Genomic DNA, 16,067 nt, shown 5'->3' with positions numbered 1-16,067 from the left:
GAATAGCATTCTCGAGCTCTAAAAACGGGAATATTGCAGACGTTGCAGCAAACACTAGAGAGGAGAATCGAATTTGGTACTGTGGGATGATATTTAGGTCTCTGCCTCATCCAGCGCATGCGCTGGTCTGGTCGAGACATTTAGTAGCTGCTTTGAGAAGTGCTACTTTCCCGGCCACCAGCTTACTATCACGTGCACAAGAGCGCGTGCGCATGTGCTTAATATGCAAGCTGGTGGCCGGCAAGGTAGCACTTGTGGTGGCGCGCATGCACACCACTTGCGTCACCACTCGCGTTTTGTTATAATTTCATTTCAAGGCCGCGCTTCTTTACTTTTATGGCCGCACGGCTAATGCTTGTTTAATTATTCACTGCTCTTACTTCCTGCAGATGAACCACCTAACACCTGCTCTGTCAGTCACTGTCAAATTGCTTCCTGCTATGAGATATTTAATTTTGACGTTAATTATTCTATCCTAACTCAGTAGGTAAACTGTAATTTACCATTGCTTTTCAGGCACATTTCCCAGAATGGCATACATTTCTTCAATCTGTATGGTCAGGCCCTCCCGTTGATGCACAGTCACTCGGATGCACACGCGCTGCATGAAAGTCTGGGGGTGTACACATTCCTGCGGCACGCGCAGCACCACATTCCTCTTCATGACACATGCAAATTCCAAGAAACCACAGCACTTAGTCAGCATTTGTACCTCTTTTATAATGTTTCCGGGGCAAGTAGCACCAGAGGGCATATATAGAAGCCCAGCACGCCATTTCCAGTAGGGTGCATTACTGATGAAAAGTATGTTTACAATTGACATGGTTAGTTGTTTCACATTGCTCAAATTCCTAAATGCCTCCTAGTTCTGAACTGAAAGAGAGAGTGTAGCAGACACAGCACACATGCTTGACAACATAATCGTACACGACTTCAGCTTTACAGCCTGTTCCATAGTACATGCGGCATCCTACTTCAGCTGTGAGTATGATCATGCAGGTTAAATGAGACATACAGGAATCCACGCTGTTCCTTATTGGTAAAAAAAAAAGTGTGAGATCCGAAGAACAGAAGAAACGAAATCCTTTGGTATTTTCTTGTTTCATCGAGGATGTAAAGGAATCGTTGGGCACCAACACCTCATAATGAAGGCCCGGACTGCGCCGATTTATACGGCTACATCATTGCACGTGATTACTGCCCTCCCCCCAGAGAGACTACAAAAAGCATCCACGCTTTATCAGCATAACTAAGTTTGAGTTTTAATACCTAGTTGTGTCTGGCAACTAGCATGCTACAGCTCCACTCTTCTATCGTACTTCATGTAAACAATTGGAGAGAAAAACATTTTTTATGACCATGAAAGCACAGTGGTGAATGAGATGAAGTACATAGTGGCTGTTCTTCTCTAGGGTACTTCGAGCAAGTGACCGATTGAACAACCTTGGAGTGTGAATTTATTTAATCTTTGTGCCCTATCTGACAAGCAGCAGCAACAGCAGCCTGGATTATCTGCTGAATAGTAGCCAAAGAAGAAAGTGGCTCAGAAGCACCAGCATCCTCCACATTATGAGACTTCTCATTCACTTTTCCACCCGACTCCATACTGCAGTACAATATGCAGTCTGAACTGCCAACCTTCATATACATATAACTGGCAAACCGGCTGACGTAGAAAATACCCTAGGTGCCAGGGAGATGGTCCCACAAACCAATGCAGTGATTGCTGTCATGTTGGGCAAGAGTGCACGCTGCATTAAAGACAAAAAAAAAAACAACTGCCCACCCGCGTTAGTGAATGTGGGACAGTCCAACAGCCCCGCCCACTTGCTCAGGAGAGTGCAAAGCCTAACCAGCGGGAATCACGCTGCCGCAATGAAGGGAAACAGTGACTTTGCCCGAGTCTGTACCGCCAGACCACCAGGTGAGACAAATACTGCTTATGACTCAGCCAGAGGCAAGAGGAAAGTATTACGATTAGTCCCCGAGTCCGCTCTAGGAGGATCACTAGGCAGACCCTCCAGCATTTCGCGATTTCGCCTTTCACTGAAAAATCACTAAATCAGCTGATTGCCGTGATGGCCGCAATATTTACTATTTTAGCCGCAAAATTAGGAGGTCTCCCTGCAGACAGCAAAAGATTCTGCCTTCTTATTGGCTGTGTGCACACCTCACTACATGCTTTGCCGCCTTAAGACATTGTTCTGCATTCTGTCCATCAACTGTGTTTTTTGCAATTTTCACCCCGAGTGGGCTGGGTATGCTCAGACGTGAGTCCCAGGCTCTCCACATCACTGGAGTCAAGCTATCCAGGCTGAAGAAGGCTGATAGCCAGAAACCGGTCCTTGGATGCTTGATTCCGGTCTGGGAAAGACATGGCTTGGTAGTTCGGGCTGGACTGTTCCCATGAGGCACAGGGTCAAGGCTGATTTGCATATAGCCATTGTCTGACCTAGGGTGGTGTGGAGTGCAAAAAAAGATGGATTTAGGCCCAGATCTTTGTACTGGGGTGAATGTAAGACATTGTTCTGCATTCTGTCCATCAACTGTGTTTTTTGCAATTTTGCTGCCTTACAGCCATAAAATAGCCATGGCCTCTTCCTCACATGTAAACAATAGCTGATACTTTTAATAGAGCAGGAGGAAGCTCTGAATTCAGCAAAGAAATTAAGGTATTAAGTAAGAAAAACACTTTTTTTATGTATTATATGATATAATACATTAAAAATGTGTTTTTCTTACTCCGGTAGTGTTTATGTCCCTCTCCTCTGTGTGTTAAAGGTCGGACTTCCCCACAGAGCCGGTGAAAGCATTGGCATAGCCAATAGGTCTAACCTTTGGGACCTTATAAGTGTTTAGTTATCCAGCATAATATCCTTTGTGCCACAAGATCAAGTGTTGCATAGCTAAACACTTATAAGGTCCCAAAGGCGAGACCTATTGGCTATGCCAATGCTTGTTTGAGAGTGGTTGAAACTAAAAGAGATGACAAACCTCCGCCTCACGATGCTGCACATACTGGTTGAACATGTACACCTAGGGGAGGAATTGTACAAACACACGAGTCCATATACGAAACCTCGCCACCCTCATCTGCTGTTTCCATGGAAATTCCATTTTTGTGTTAGAATGCACCTTTATATGTTGGCCAGAAGTGGGGAAACTGTCTTCTTTTAATTAAATGTCTTTATTGAAGACGAATAATTTAATGTTAGGACTTTTAAACCTTGTTCCCTAATCGCTGTTTTTCCTGATCGTGTGAAGAAAACATGTCTTACTGTGAATGAATCCTTAGGGACTCGCGTAATAACTGACAAAGTGTAGCATGTATTTACAAAGTCATAAAAATCTCGAACATGAGGTTCAAAATGGAATGCAATCACATGAAAAAGGCAGGATGATGCAGGAACCGCGCAAAAGTGTTTAAAACGGAGCTCTGCTCCTGGTGCTGGGACTCTTCCTGTTAACTGGAGTTTCCCAAATAATAGTCATGTGCTTGAATCATTCCGTAGCTGCCATTTTAAAGTCATCTGCTGACACACGTGCACTGCGGCGCTGAAATGATGACACCGCAGAGCAAATATAGAGGCTACTGAAGGTTAAGGCTTGGTATCAGAAGACACCAGTTCCTGGTTTCCAGTTTCATTTCCCCACTGACTCGTTTGTGATTTTGATTGAGTGCACTTTACCCCAGTGTCACTCTGGGAGCCTGAAACTTGTGTGGTGATCGTCATGACAGTTTCTGATAAAGCAAACGAGTTTATGTTGTGTGTAGATTTGTTCGGATGTTATTATAAGAATGTTATGTATGTAGGATGAACGCCAGATTTGAATCCACTGCTACCACATCCGTGCAATGGGAAACAAAAGTTGTGTACCGCTGCCTCTCTGATGTGTCAACCCTCCGAAGACCCACACTGACAGGGTTTTCAAAGCTGTCTTGACGAGGCTCTCAAAGAGACTATCCGCCTGACACCTCTGTTGCTCTCTGCTCCATGGAGACGAGAGTGCAAGTCTTTGGGGAGGGGAGGGTGGCAGGCAGTGATCACAGATTTATAAACTGTCCCAGGCCCAACGCCGCCCAAAATAAGCCCAACCAGACCAGTTTTAGCCCAAAAACCAGCCCAAACTCTCAAAGTATGCAAAAATTGTCATCAGAATTCACTTAACCCTTTCGCTGCGGCGGCTATTCCGCCGCAGCGCTAACAGGGCCGGCGGCCGCATGCTGGTGACAGAACCGCTCCGTCACCAGCCGCGGTTGAGCTGTGCTCGTGACGGAGCGGTTCCGTCATGGCCCGCCCCGCTCAATTAAATGTGCCGCGCAGGCGCGGCGGCCGGGCCATGGCGGAACCGCTCCGTAATCAGCACAGCCCAACCGCAGCTGATGACGGAGCGGCTCCGTCATCAGCACGCAACGAGTTAAAGGATACATCTAAATTCTATACAATATACAGATAGTAACTGGGCACCTGTGTTAATGCTACTAATTTTCATGACCCGTCACCACTGTAACATTGCAACTTGTAACAGGCACTGCTAAAGCTACAATAGTAGAAAACACAGAGATTGAAAAAGGCAGAAATAGTATTATGTGCTAATTACTGCTCCCTCTAATTTGTATTTTAAGCAGCTCCCAAAGGTAATGTCTACTAGCGCCCGTTTACCCCATAGCCCTCAAGCCCCCTCCCTCCTTCCCGAATGGAGTCTGACAACCTCCACTTCTATTTCATCTACAGCATATTTGTCAACATTTGGAAACAAATAAGAGGGAGATTCAGATACAAACCCATGTTAAAACAATTACTCCTTTAACTTGTATTTTGTTTGGGGGGAGACTTTAAGAGGTAATTACTTAAAATAGTACACTATTTAGCTTCCAAAATGTGCAGTCTTCTGCCTAAATTGAATAATAGTACCACCTATGGGAGAGGATGTGGCGTTACGGCCACAGCCATGTGTTGAAGGCAGCAGCAGTGTGCGCTTCTCTCACACAGAACAGGTAACACGCAGACAGTAGCACAGCAACCTTCACTTATTTATTTGAGAATATTATATAGTAATAGCTAGATCCAAAGTTATCAGAACACTTTACAACAGCAAATGTTCACATGAAAGATAACAAGTCTACACAGAACATCTGATTCAGAGTGCTTTACTTATCATATAGCACTCATTCCTACTCTTACTATAAATGAACTTACTTCAATTTGTGCTTGCTTCTACATGCTGCGGCCAAGCCCCACGAGTCGACAGCCACAGCAGCACAGGGCTGCCCCACCAGGCCAGGTCTTACATTCTGAGACTCAAGAGAAAAGTGACACAGTGCATAGCTGCCAAGGTTTCAGATTGCTTATGTGTGACATTTTCATAATTTCAGTGTAATTATGAGTGACATTCAACGACTATGAGTGACACTTTCTCGTGAGCATATCAAGCAACAAAGTTGAGGGAAACATATATAACAAATGACAGCCATTTCAGCAACGAGAAACTCTACGAAGATCTTAAAACTATTGCAAAGCATCAGAAATGGAATGGGCACTATTAAACATGAAAACAGACTGCATAGTTGCCACGTTTTAAGAGCGCTTATGTGTGACATTTTCAATGTTTCAGAGTACTTATGATTGACATTCAACTGTTAAATGTAGCACACTAAGAGTGACACTTTTTTTGTGAGCAAAATCAGGAAATTAAGTTTATGTAAACAGATAAACATAAGAAATTACACTCATTTAAGCAAGGACAAGCTATGAAAAGAAAATGAAACTGATGTAAATCACCTGATCCTACTGACAAACGATTGTATACCCACAATCTAATCCTACATGATTTTACACTTATGATCACCACTGCTGCTTTCAGAACCACCAAGAAATTGCACTGACAGTGTAAAATTGCCAGATCATGACGGGGTCACAAAGGGCAAATGCTAGCAGCAGTAAAAATTCAAAAAGTTTATTTTACCTATGCCCTCCCTAAAAGGATTGCAGCAATGACATCCTAGGACCTGGTAGGACTTGTAAAAAAAAATGCCCTGCTGAGTGTGCTGCGCGCGCCGAGTGGAGATAGCAAGGGTCATCATAGTCAACTCTTCCCTCCTACCCACCACGGGGGTTGCTCCCCATACATCTGGTCACCTTCGACTACGCCGCACAGGAACTTGTGGGAGCCTGCAGTCTCTGTCTCCTCCCCGAAAGTCTCCGGGGGATGAACCATGTCCGGCGGGGCAGCAGTTCACGGGCTGGGTGGTAGCTCTGCTTCCTCTCCTCCAAGCTGCGGCTTCTCCTTCTGCACTAGGCGCCGGGAATTGGGAGAGTGAATACAAAGTGTCTTGAAGGGGCCCAAGGCAGGGACACAGCGCGCACCTCGTCCCCACGTAGCCGAAAAGCGGTGGCAGCGCTGGCTCTCCACGGAGACTTGCTTTCTTTGTGTGCAGCGCAGGCCCCAGTTACGGTGATGGTGACAGGTACTGAGAGGGGCTGACAATCAGATCTGATTTGGGTCATTGGGTGACAGCTCGGTGCAGCTGCAGCCGCTTGACTGATTTTCAAAAAGCGTGCGGGCCCTGGGGATGAGCAAATAGTATTCCCGGTGCTGTCATTAGTAATGCTTTTGCGCGCTACTAGATTGACGGCACTCTTACCCAATGCTAGGGTGAAGTTTGGCATTGACAGCAGCAGGTGCGCTTGCACTTCAGCATACACACACACATGCATATCCATATTTGTCATTGGCTTCTGTCATTGTCCTTCATCAACACTGGCTTGCAAGTCATTATTAGGCTTGTTAGTCCCTCCTTCGAACCACCTTGTCTGCATTTGTAAACTCTTATGGCGACTGGCCCTTTTATATCTGTTGCAACACGTATATGTTGTTTACTCTTTAAGCACTCTTTTCTTTAATGGGTTTCTCCTAGCTGGTTAATGGTTTACGTGGAGGTGAGAGAATGCTATCAAACATATGGCACTAGGTAAGACTCCTGGCACTCCCCTTACAAGGTGTTAACGTGCGATCTAGTGCCTAAATTGGCAGGAGTGTACGGGGATGCCTATCAAGCAGGTATCCTCCCTGCAACAACGAGGGAGGCGCTAGTGGTGCCCCTGCCCAAATCTACATCTCGAGATGTGTTACCCTCAGCTTTCTGACCTCTCTCCATTTTGAACTCTGACTTCAAAATTCTCAGCAAAGTATTAGCATTCCGGCTGCTACCCCATATGCAGGGCGTGATTCATGGGGACAAAAATAGTTTTATACCGACTCGTAACATCTCTCACAACCTGCAAAGATTTTTAATTTTTGGGCATCCAGGCCTTCCACGATCTGGACGATCTGCATGAGGGGAATCTGGGAGGGCCCATTCGATTACTAAAGTCCTGTGTGTCTTTTTGGGGCACACTCAAATTGCCAACCATGGCGTTTTTTGCGCTCTCCAAAATGGTTATAATCCCAAGGCTTCTTTACTTTTTTGTAAACCTCCCGGTAAAAATATCGGTGTCCTGGTTTCGGAGACTTGACACACTTCTGCATGAACTGATTTGGGATGGTGGGTGCCAGAGAGTTGCATTAGCTACCCACCCACGACCACCACTTGAGGGTGACCTTGGAGTACAGCTTCCATGGATCACAAAATGGCTTGATGGAGTGGGCCTAGCGGAACTTGGTCAGTTGGGCACTGAACCCAACATGGGACTCCTGTTGGTGAAACTGTTGAGCCTGACACTCCGGATTCCCTGCCCGGGTATCCTTTTGAGTACCGAACTGAATTGCTGGCGACTTGGGCTGCGACGTAGTGGTATGGTGCCCCTTATGCCCTAGAACAACCTTTGGTAGGCCTCCCTCTGGGCGACACATTGACTCTCTTTAGTGCTAGGCAGATGGACTCCTGGGCAGAGGCGGGGTTGGTGACCCTAGGAGGCTATTTTCAAACAAATGTTTTCATTCTTTTTGGAGAGCTGGTGGAGCAGAATGGCCTGCCAGTGGAACAATTCCTTATGAGGCGCTTATCCGTGCCATACGGGACCTGTGGGGGGATGCGGAAGCGGAACTTCCAACATATGTGGTCCTTCAGTTACTTCTGACCCTAGGACCTGGATCTCACTTGGCCATGTGGTTCTATAAGGCTCTAAGTGGGCTGGTAATGAAACCTTTGGGTGTTCTTCGGGCTCATTGGACTGTTGACTTGAGCCAGGTCATGACAGATGCTGAATGGGGGAGGGTGCGTGCTTATCCGCAGAAAGTTTCTTGCAACATGTGTCTTAAATACACACAATTTAATTACACTCACAGGACGTGGCTTACTTCTCATAGGATTCAGACTGTCTATGACGGGGAGTCTAGAGGTTGCCTTCGCTGTGCGACTCTAGACACTGACTTTGGACACAAGGCTTACAGGGTTATTGGGGGGGATATTTTTGTATCTTAATAAGACTCTGTCTAGGTCACTCCCTAATACACATGCTGTTTGGCCTCTTCCATAGGCTGGGCCCCTAGAAGGTGAGGAGCAGATTTGTGGACTTGGCTCTGGCCAAGCGACGTGTGGCTGTGGCCTGGAAATAGCCCAGGAGACCTAATGTGGAAACATGGGTGTCTGATGTCACTTGCTGGGCACAGGTTGAGGAAAGGGTGCTTCAGAGGGAGGAAGCAAGGGGTATTTGCCATAGACCTACTGACCTGCTCTGGAGGGAAGTGGTTGATGAATGGGAGTCCTCTGGGTCTACACTTTATTCTGAGGAGGGGTAGACTGTGGCGTGGAGTTCTGGCTGCAAAATTGATTCGGATGGAACTGATGGTGCACAGGTCTTGGCGCTGCATAGGTAGAATGGATTGTCCTTCCCTGGACCCCACTTCCCCTCCCCCAGCTTTGCTGCAATTGATGTTGCTCTTTCATTCTGTAATAAGCAGTAGACATGCATGGCCATGGTTATTGCTTGTATTTTACATGTATATTATTATCTTATGGCATTTGGTCCTCATGCAAGAGAGTTTATAACCCCATCCTTGCTAATTGTAAACCCAGGAAACCGATTTAGTGTTTATATAGTACTGCATTGCTAATGCCGTTAAACCCAAAAAACTGGTTCAGTGTTTTTATTGTACTTCATTGTTGTAATCTTGTAAATCCCAATAAACAAAAGTGTTAATTAATCTATGCAATACGGACACCTGTTGCTGTGTTTATATTTGTTATTGCAAACCTTTTCTATTTGTATTCCTTTACTTTTTCTTGCATATGTTGATGTTTTTATGTTTGTGTCATTGAGTGAATGGAAAGACGAGTCCGGGGATTGATGAATGGATGCATAAGCGTAACGATTAGTTACAGAGTGTACGTATGATGACTTAGTGAATGTCTACACCCATCAGTGACACAAAAGGCCCTTTCAATCATAAGCTAGACCAATGGCATTGCCAATGTTTGTTGTATTTTGTAAGGGTTTCCAGCCACTTGATTGTTAATATAGTTATGTACATATGGTTTATCTCTCTGACGTTTACCGCTCAATTATTGTCTATCCACAAAGTTCCGAACTCTGGACATGAAAAGTGAAGGGAACTATTTAAAGCAGGAAAACAAAAGTGTCATCAGCGTATGAGGATATGTGTGTTTATGTGCACCTATCAACGCACTTGTACACCAGGCAAGTGTCCCATGACTTGTGACCCATTCATCCAGTGCGTTCAAAAGATCTTTGCATTAGTTCACTTGCAGTTTTGTAAAATACCACTAAAAGCTTCAAAATGACCGCCTGCAAAATGGTGCCAACCCCAAAAAAACATGACTGGCTGATGGTGTCTCTCATTTCATGGAGCTCCATACTTGTAGTTTTATGATGTCCTCTTCACCTTTTTGTGCTTCAAGTCCTTCATTTACAAAGGAAAAAGCAGGCTTGGATGTTTGCTAAACTATTGTGCTGATTTAAATATCATTTCTTTAAGGCATCAGTTAGTAAAAACATGTTTGATGCATGCCAATATTATTAATAATAGTAATGATAGAGAATCGGTGTAACAATCGTTAAGGGCATCATTGTGGGCAACGTGAAAATACATTAGGGGCCAGATTCCTCAAGAAAGTCCCAAAAGTGCACCGGCAGGTAGATGTGCTTGCAGTATGACTTTTAGGATTTCAAAAGTTTAAACAAGTAGGGCTGGGAACTGTATTCCTGACACACATTTGGAAATTCATTTTTTTCCCTGAGCAAATATTCACACAGGTTTATTTGCTCCTGCGAAAACGTTCTGAACTTTTCAAATTCTCTTTCCTAGACCCCCTTTTTCCCACCCTTGAAAAGTGATTCACTACCTTCACCAGGAGTACCTGTTCAACCTTTTCCAGTGTGGGAAGGAATTGAAGAGGAGTTAGTGGCTAACGTACATATTTTTACTGTGCACAGACTTGCAGCGACTTCCTGCTTAGGAACTACCATTCCCTGCCAACTTCCAATCCCTGCAAGTAGATTTGTGGAAATCACCTTGCTAGAATCTACAGCATAATAGCATGTGAGCCCCAAGAGGCTATTATCAGGCTCTAATGCAATGAGAATGCTCCATAATGTGTCTCCTCACTGCATGGCACCAAAAGTGGCCACATGATTTTTGCTTCACAAGTGGTTTTCTGAATGATCATGTCTCTTGCACACATAGTTTTTTTTTTGTTCCACACTTGTGTCCCTCAAACACAAATTTTCATGTGATCCGCTGACGCCTGCCACTCTGTAGTCCCTGCTTCTCACTATTATGACTGTTGGCACATGTGCATTAATAAGAAACCATCTGTGAGGAAGTGAGTCATTATTAAATTAATTCTGTAGTACCATGCTTTCCATAACGAATAGTGGACATACCAGAACATGCTGCTCTTTATTGTTTTACAGCCTATCTAGGACAAGTGTCAGTGCCTTTTTAGGTCGAGCCTGGGCAGCACATGCGCTGCTCTGCGAGGCATGCTGTACTGGAGTATAGAATAAAAGCCCTTTCCACTCTCCACCCATATTTGTCATTTGCTTGCGTCATTGCCCTTCGTAAATGCTGAATTTTGATTTGTTAATAAGCTTGTAAGTCCCTCCATAGTACCGCCTTGCCTTCATTTGTAACCTCCCATGAGGACTGTCCCTTTTACTTCGGTTGTTTTACAGTACGTCTTCTTTAGTCTGTAAGCATTATTTTCTTTAATGAGTTTGTCCTACTGGAGGCACGACATGCTTTCCTTCAACATTCAGCGCGCCATACGTGCTTTCACTTTTCGAGCAGCCGAGGACAAGGGCGCCCGCTACTTTGAATAGGTCTCGTATTTATTAGAGTTTGAGCTATTATCATTGTCTATTACAATGCCTTTTATTTATGTGGTAATTAGCAAAACAGATAAATAAAAGGCATTGTCATTTACAATGCCAGTAGCTTAAACTCTATCAATGTGAGACCTATTACAATGCAAATGCTTGTTCTCGGTGTAATCAAAAGTGTGACTGAAAGATGTGATACATGTTAAAAGGAGGTGCTCTGCTAATGCTAGAGAGGGATTAGCATTTTCCAATACGTCCAGAGCATGCTTTAATGACTGTTGGTCTCTGCTTATAGTTGACAGTCTGTTTTTTATCTTGCCCATGTGTCTGCCAAATGTAGAGCACTTTTATTATTATAATGTATTTAGATGTGCCACCGTTGTATGTAAATAGGATCAACTGTGAAATGTAATATTGTGGTGTGCTTTGATGGTTTTAAACTTTTTAACCGAATAAAGCAATTCTTTGACTTGACTTGACTTGACTGTTGGTCTCTGCTTATAGTTGACAGTCTGTTTGACTGGGTTCGTGAAAATGGGTGCCTGTAGGTGTATTCTGGGGAGCATGTGTGCTGCTCTTTGAGCATGCGAGTGCCAAATGCTGTGCTTTTGTGTGGGTTCACTTTACAAATGTCAAACCTTTCGGCGTTGTCCCTGCATCTTTGTGTTTAAGACTTGTGATGCATGCAAACATGCCCATGTCTTTTCTCGAATCAGATTGTAGGTGCTTAACTTTTTTCAGTTCACGTGTGCAAAGAAACATCCTTCCAGTGACAAAAGGAAGTAACACAAAACCTCAATAGCCAACATGTGTCTAAGATGCCTGTTTGTTTCCATTGCAGGTGGCTGCTAGTTGGCAAGGGGTGAGGTCTGTCCAGGTGGATGATTTTATTGGTGCAGGAAGTGAACAGATTCTTGTACTTTTCAAGGATTCATCTTCTAATACAGATCTGTTGGGTGCATTCAAAATCACCGATTTTGGCGAAGTGAACTTTGAGGTGAGCCCAATTTACTTTATAGCTTACAGTCAGTTATTCACCTTACAATCTTTTTTAAGTTAAATAATGTTGTGCCCTAATCCTAGACATAATTGTGCATTAATACAGTGTTTAATTGGATCACGCATCGTCCTTTGTGTCTGTTTCAAATGTACCACCGTGGCAGATTGGAACCACAGAGCATAGTCCTGGTCTAAGTGGCAGCTTTCTTACCTGAATGATCCAAAGTCCAAAATCACCAACCCTCTGACCCGTTTTCAAGGATCATAGGCCTAGATGTATCAAACCGTTTGCGAATCGCAAAGGCCGAAATTCGCAGAATTTCGGCCTTTGCTAATCGTAAACGGTCTATTTGCATGTTTTGGCATGCATCAAAAAATCGCAAATTAAGGAATCGCAAAATTTTGCGATTCCTTATTTTTCCATAGCATTTAAGGAATTGCAATTTTGTGATTCCTTAAATGCTATGTATGTAGCATTTTTAAATTGCGAATTTCGGTTAAGAAATTGCAAATTAACACCAACTTGTAGTTGATGTTAATTTGTAAATTCTTAAAAAAATGCACAATTTGGCATTTTTGAAGGTGGCATGTGACGCACACACATGCCTATAGAGAATGTATGTGCGCCATATGCACACACATGTACATTTCAGGGGTGCAGCAGGGTGTCCTTCAGACGCCCCTGCACCCTTGAAATTATTCTCAATTTGCGATTAGCAAATTGCGAATCGCAAATTGAGATTAATTTCACAATCATTCCTATGGGCCTCCTGGCCCATAGGAATGAATGGGAAATTATTCCTTAATTGCGAATTCTCAAATTGCGAATTCGCAAATAAGGAAGATTAAGAAATCGCTAAAAAATAGCGATTTTTTTACATACATCCCATTTTGCGATTTCTAAAAAGCGATTCCTTAAAAATCTCTATTTAGAAATCGCAAAATGGAATCTTGATACATCTGCCCCATAGACTCTTGGGCTTTTCCTCTGATATCCTGCATCATGCCACCACTGGCTGTTCTGCATGTCATACTTGTGGCCAGGATCGTGCCCCTGAAACAAGAACCGCTGCACCTCAGTCAGCATGTGGTACACCCCATGGCCAGACCTGACTGAGAGAAGTGCTTCTTCAAATGAGTCAGTCAGCTATATGGTAACAACAGTTACATACCTCTAGGTGAGTTTTCAGTGATATCCTAAAACCTTGTAAAGGACCGGCTGAGGGTTTGTTACAGGCAAGTTGGAGACCTAGGACAGGGTGGATGAATGGATGTGATGTGAGTGTGTTATCACAATGCACTCCTGGGTCTTACATAAAGTAAAACATGATCAATTAGCTTTGGCACCAGACAGAAAACAAACATCTACTTAGAATAAACAAAAACACATCTATTTTCACTGCCTGCTGGTGAAATATGTCTTAGTCAAATATGCAAGTATCACTATTCTTATATACAAAAAATCTTCAAGCTGAAACATGGCAGTTCCTGAGAATGTTCTTTCCAGTCCTCCTGCTGCAAGCGCCCTACGTTGCAAATTTGTTAGGCCTGTTCAGGTGAGCAGACCTTATTGTGAATGTGGGTTTTGCCATTTGCTCTAGTACCAGTACTCATGGAATCTTCTGTAAAAATGAACGCCGATCTCTCATGGTGGAGGCAAGGTGGATGATGATGTTGATGTAACAGAGTAACAGTGGTTTGTGTGCAAACATCTGCACAGTAGCTCAGTAGAGCCAAGAGCTGGAGCATGCCAGATATGCTGGTATATTTCCACAGCAAAGATGGAATAAGCAATTTTTAACAACGATTCACATTAATTGCACTGCAGCTGGTCTCTTAAGCTCAACTGAGTTGCTAAGCTTATGTGACAAGCCTCTAGCAGTATTTTCTTTGCTTTTCAACAGTGCAAGAAGTTCAGCAGGCTCCAATGTCTGACAAGTAGCTTTAAGCAAAACAAGTCTTGACCTCCCTCCACAAATGTAACATGACAGCTACACTTTTTCTCTCAGCCAGCTCTTCCCTTTCAGCAACATTTACTTTACTTCTTCAGCTGTCCCTCTTTTTTTCATACTATTCTTCTATTCATCAGCACAATTATTGAAAATTTAGTCTATGTCCAACTCCAAGATCACATTAATGCTACCAATCTCTTGCACAACTATGAATCCATCTTCAGAAGACCTTGCAGCACAGAGACTGCAACACATCACAGATGATGCCTTCCTGACTACAGATGCAGATGGCTACTTCCTCTTGATATTAGTGAAGCTTTCAGTTGCCCTCAATAGTCAACCTTCCCATGCTCACACCCACCTTGCAGTCTCGAATGGCATTCACTATTAACGTTGTCTGGTAGTGAATCATTCATTGGTTCATTCCCTACCTTTCCAACTGAGACCAGTTTCTTCACATGGACACCTCCAGGTCACAAAAGATCTATGTCACCTTCAGAGTCCTAGCCCTGTTCTATACTGTCTCCTGTTGCCTTTTACGTCTGTGTGGAGCCTATAGGTGCTCTACTCACAGACCACATCCTCCAGATTCTCCATTTTGACTATGACGCACAACTCTTCCTGAAAGCCTCCTCTGCTTCAGACATCCAATGGCTCAAACACTGCTTGTACGTTATCCAAACCTGGATGTCCAGCCTCAACCCCCAACTCAACCAGCTCAGAATTCCAGTTATTTGGCAAGAACAAGAAACACTGATTCAATGGCCTGAATCTGGATGTCCTCAAGCCCCAACGTCCACTGAGTGCCAAGTCATTTGGGTTCATCCTGGACATCAACTTCACCCTCAATTGTATGATTTACAAAGCCATCATGACCAGAATCCAAGCTTATCTTGCAGAAAGCTCCCTATCTCTGATGGTTCTCAACACACTTGTAGCAAGGATAAAATCAGACTGCAGGCAATGGACTTTAAAAAAGGAGGCAGCAGGCTTTTGCCATGTAAGTACCCAGAATTCAGGAGCAACATTCCCATATCCATAAGGACCGCCTAACTCTGCCCCAATTTAGGAAAGAGTTGAAGATTCACATCTTTAAAGAACACTCCAGAACCGTCTACAAACCAGCTACCTTTACAATCAGTTGTTTACCTGACACTGTACAGCGCTCTGCCGCCTTTTGGCAAGGTTTGCTTTATAGAAATCCCACATCTGTTCTGTAAAAAATACACCTTTTCTGCGTGGACACCCTGGATTTTTTGTCTTTTGTTTGACCTTTTACCTTTGCTGGCTTTAGAACTCTATGCTCTTAGCCCTGCTAACCAGTAGCAACGTGTCTGTGCTCCCCCTTTAAAGATGATTGCTTTGGCTTATTCTTAATTGAAGCATTTAACTTGCCTCTAAGTCCTTAGTATATGGTGAAAAAAGTACACCTAGGACATGGAAGGTGCAATGTAGTTTGTGGCCTGGGGCACCTACTGTGCAATCCACTACAGTGGCAGCGGAATAAGGGCTCCCATGTAGCCTGACTGTAGCAGTGTAAAAAATGCATTTCGACCTCCCCAAAAAACCCTTCTGACTGGCAAAACTTCCCTTTTGAATATTAACAAGTCATTCATACGTTGGCCTTGTAGCCACAAGGCACTCCTATGTTGGCTTTTTGCCTTGGCTATTGAACCGCTTTCATTGGTACTAGATTTTTGTGTTGGCTACTGAACCGCTTGCAGAGACGCTCCAATGGGCAGAGCGGGCCTGGGCATCCCTGTGGCTGGGTCCATGCATGCAGTTTCGCTTTACTTAAATGACTTACTGGTCTACATCAAAGACGTTTCGG

General features: G+C 44.0%; 1 protein-coding gene across 1 annotated transcript in view; it reads left to right on the top strand.

Moving 5' to 3' along the window:
- The window catches only part of FANCB (FA complementation group B), a 429,090-nt gene that overhangs the window by 87,697 nt on the left and 325,326 nt on the right, over positions 1-16,067 (top strand). The window contains exon 3 of the mRNA XM_086934356.1: positions 12,127-12,282. Within this exon, the coding sequence (XP_086790482.1) occupies positions 12,127-12,282 (156 nt within the window). The remainder of the gene's footprint in view (positions 1-12,126; positions 12,283-16,067) is intronic.

The sequence above is a fragment of the Lissotriton vulgaris genome, chromosome 8, assembly GCF_964263255.1.
Source record: "Lissotriton vulgaris chromosome 8, aLisVul1.2, whole genome shotgun sequence".
NCBI classification, from domain to species: domain Eukaryota; kingdom Metazoa; phylum Chordata; class Amphibia; order Caudata; family Salamandridae; genus Lissotriton; species Lissotriton vulgaris.
This window is presented reverse-complemented; position numbering and strand designations above follow the sequence as displayed.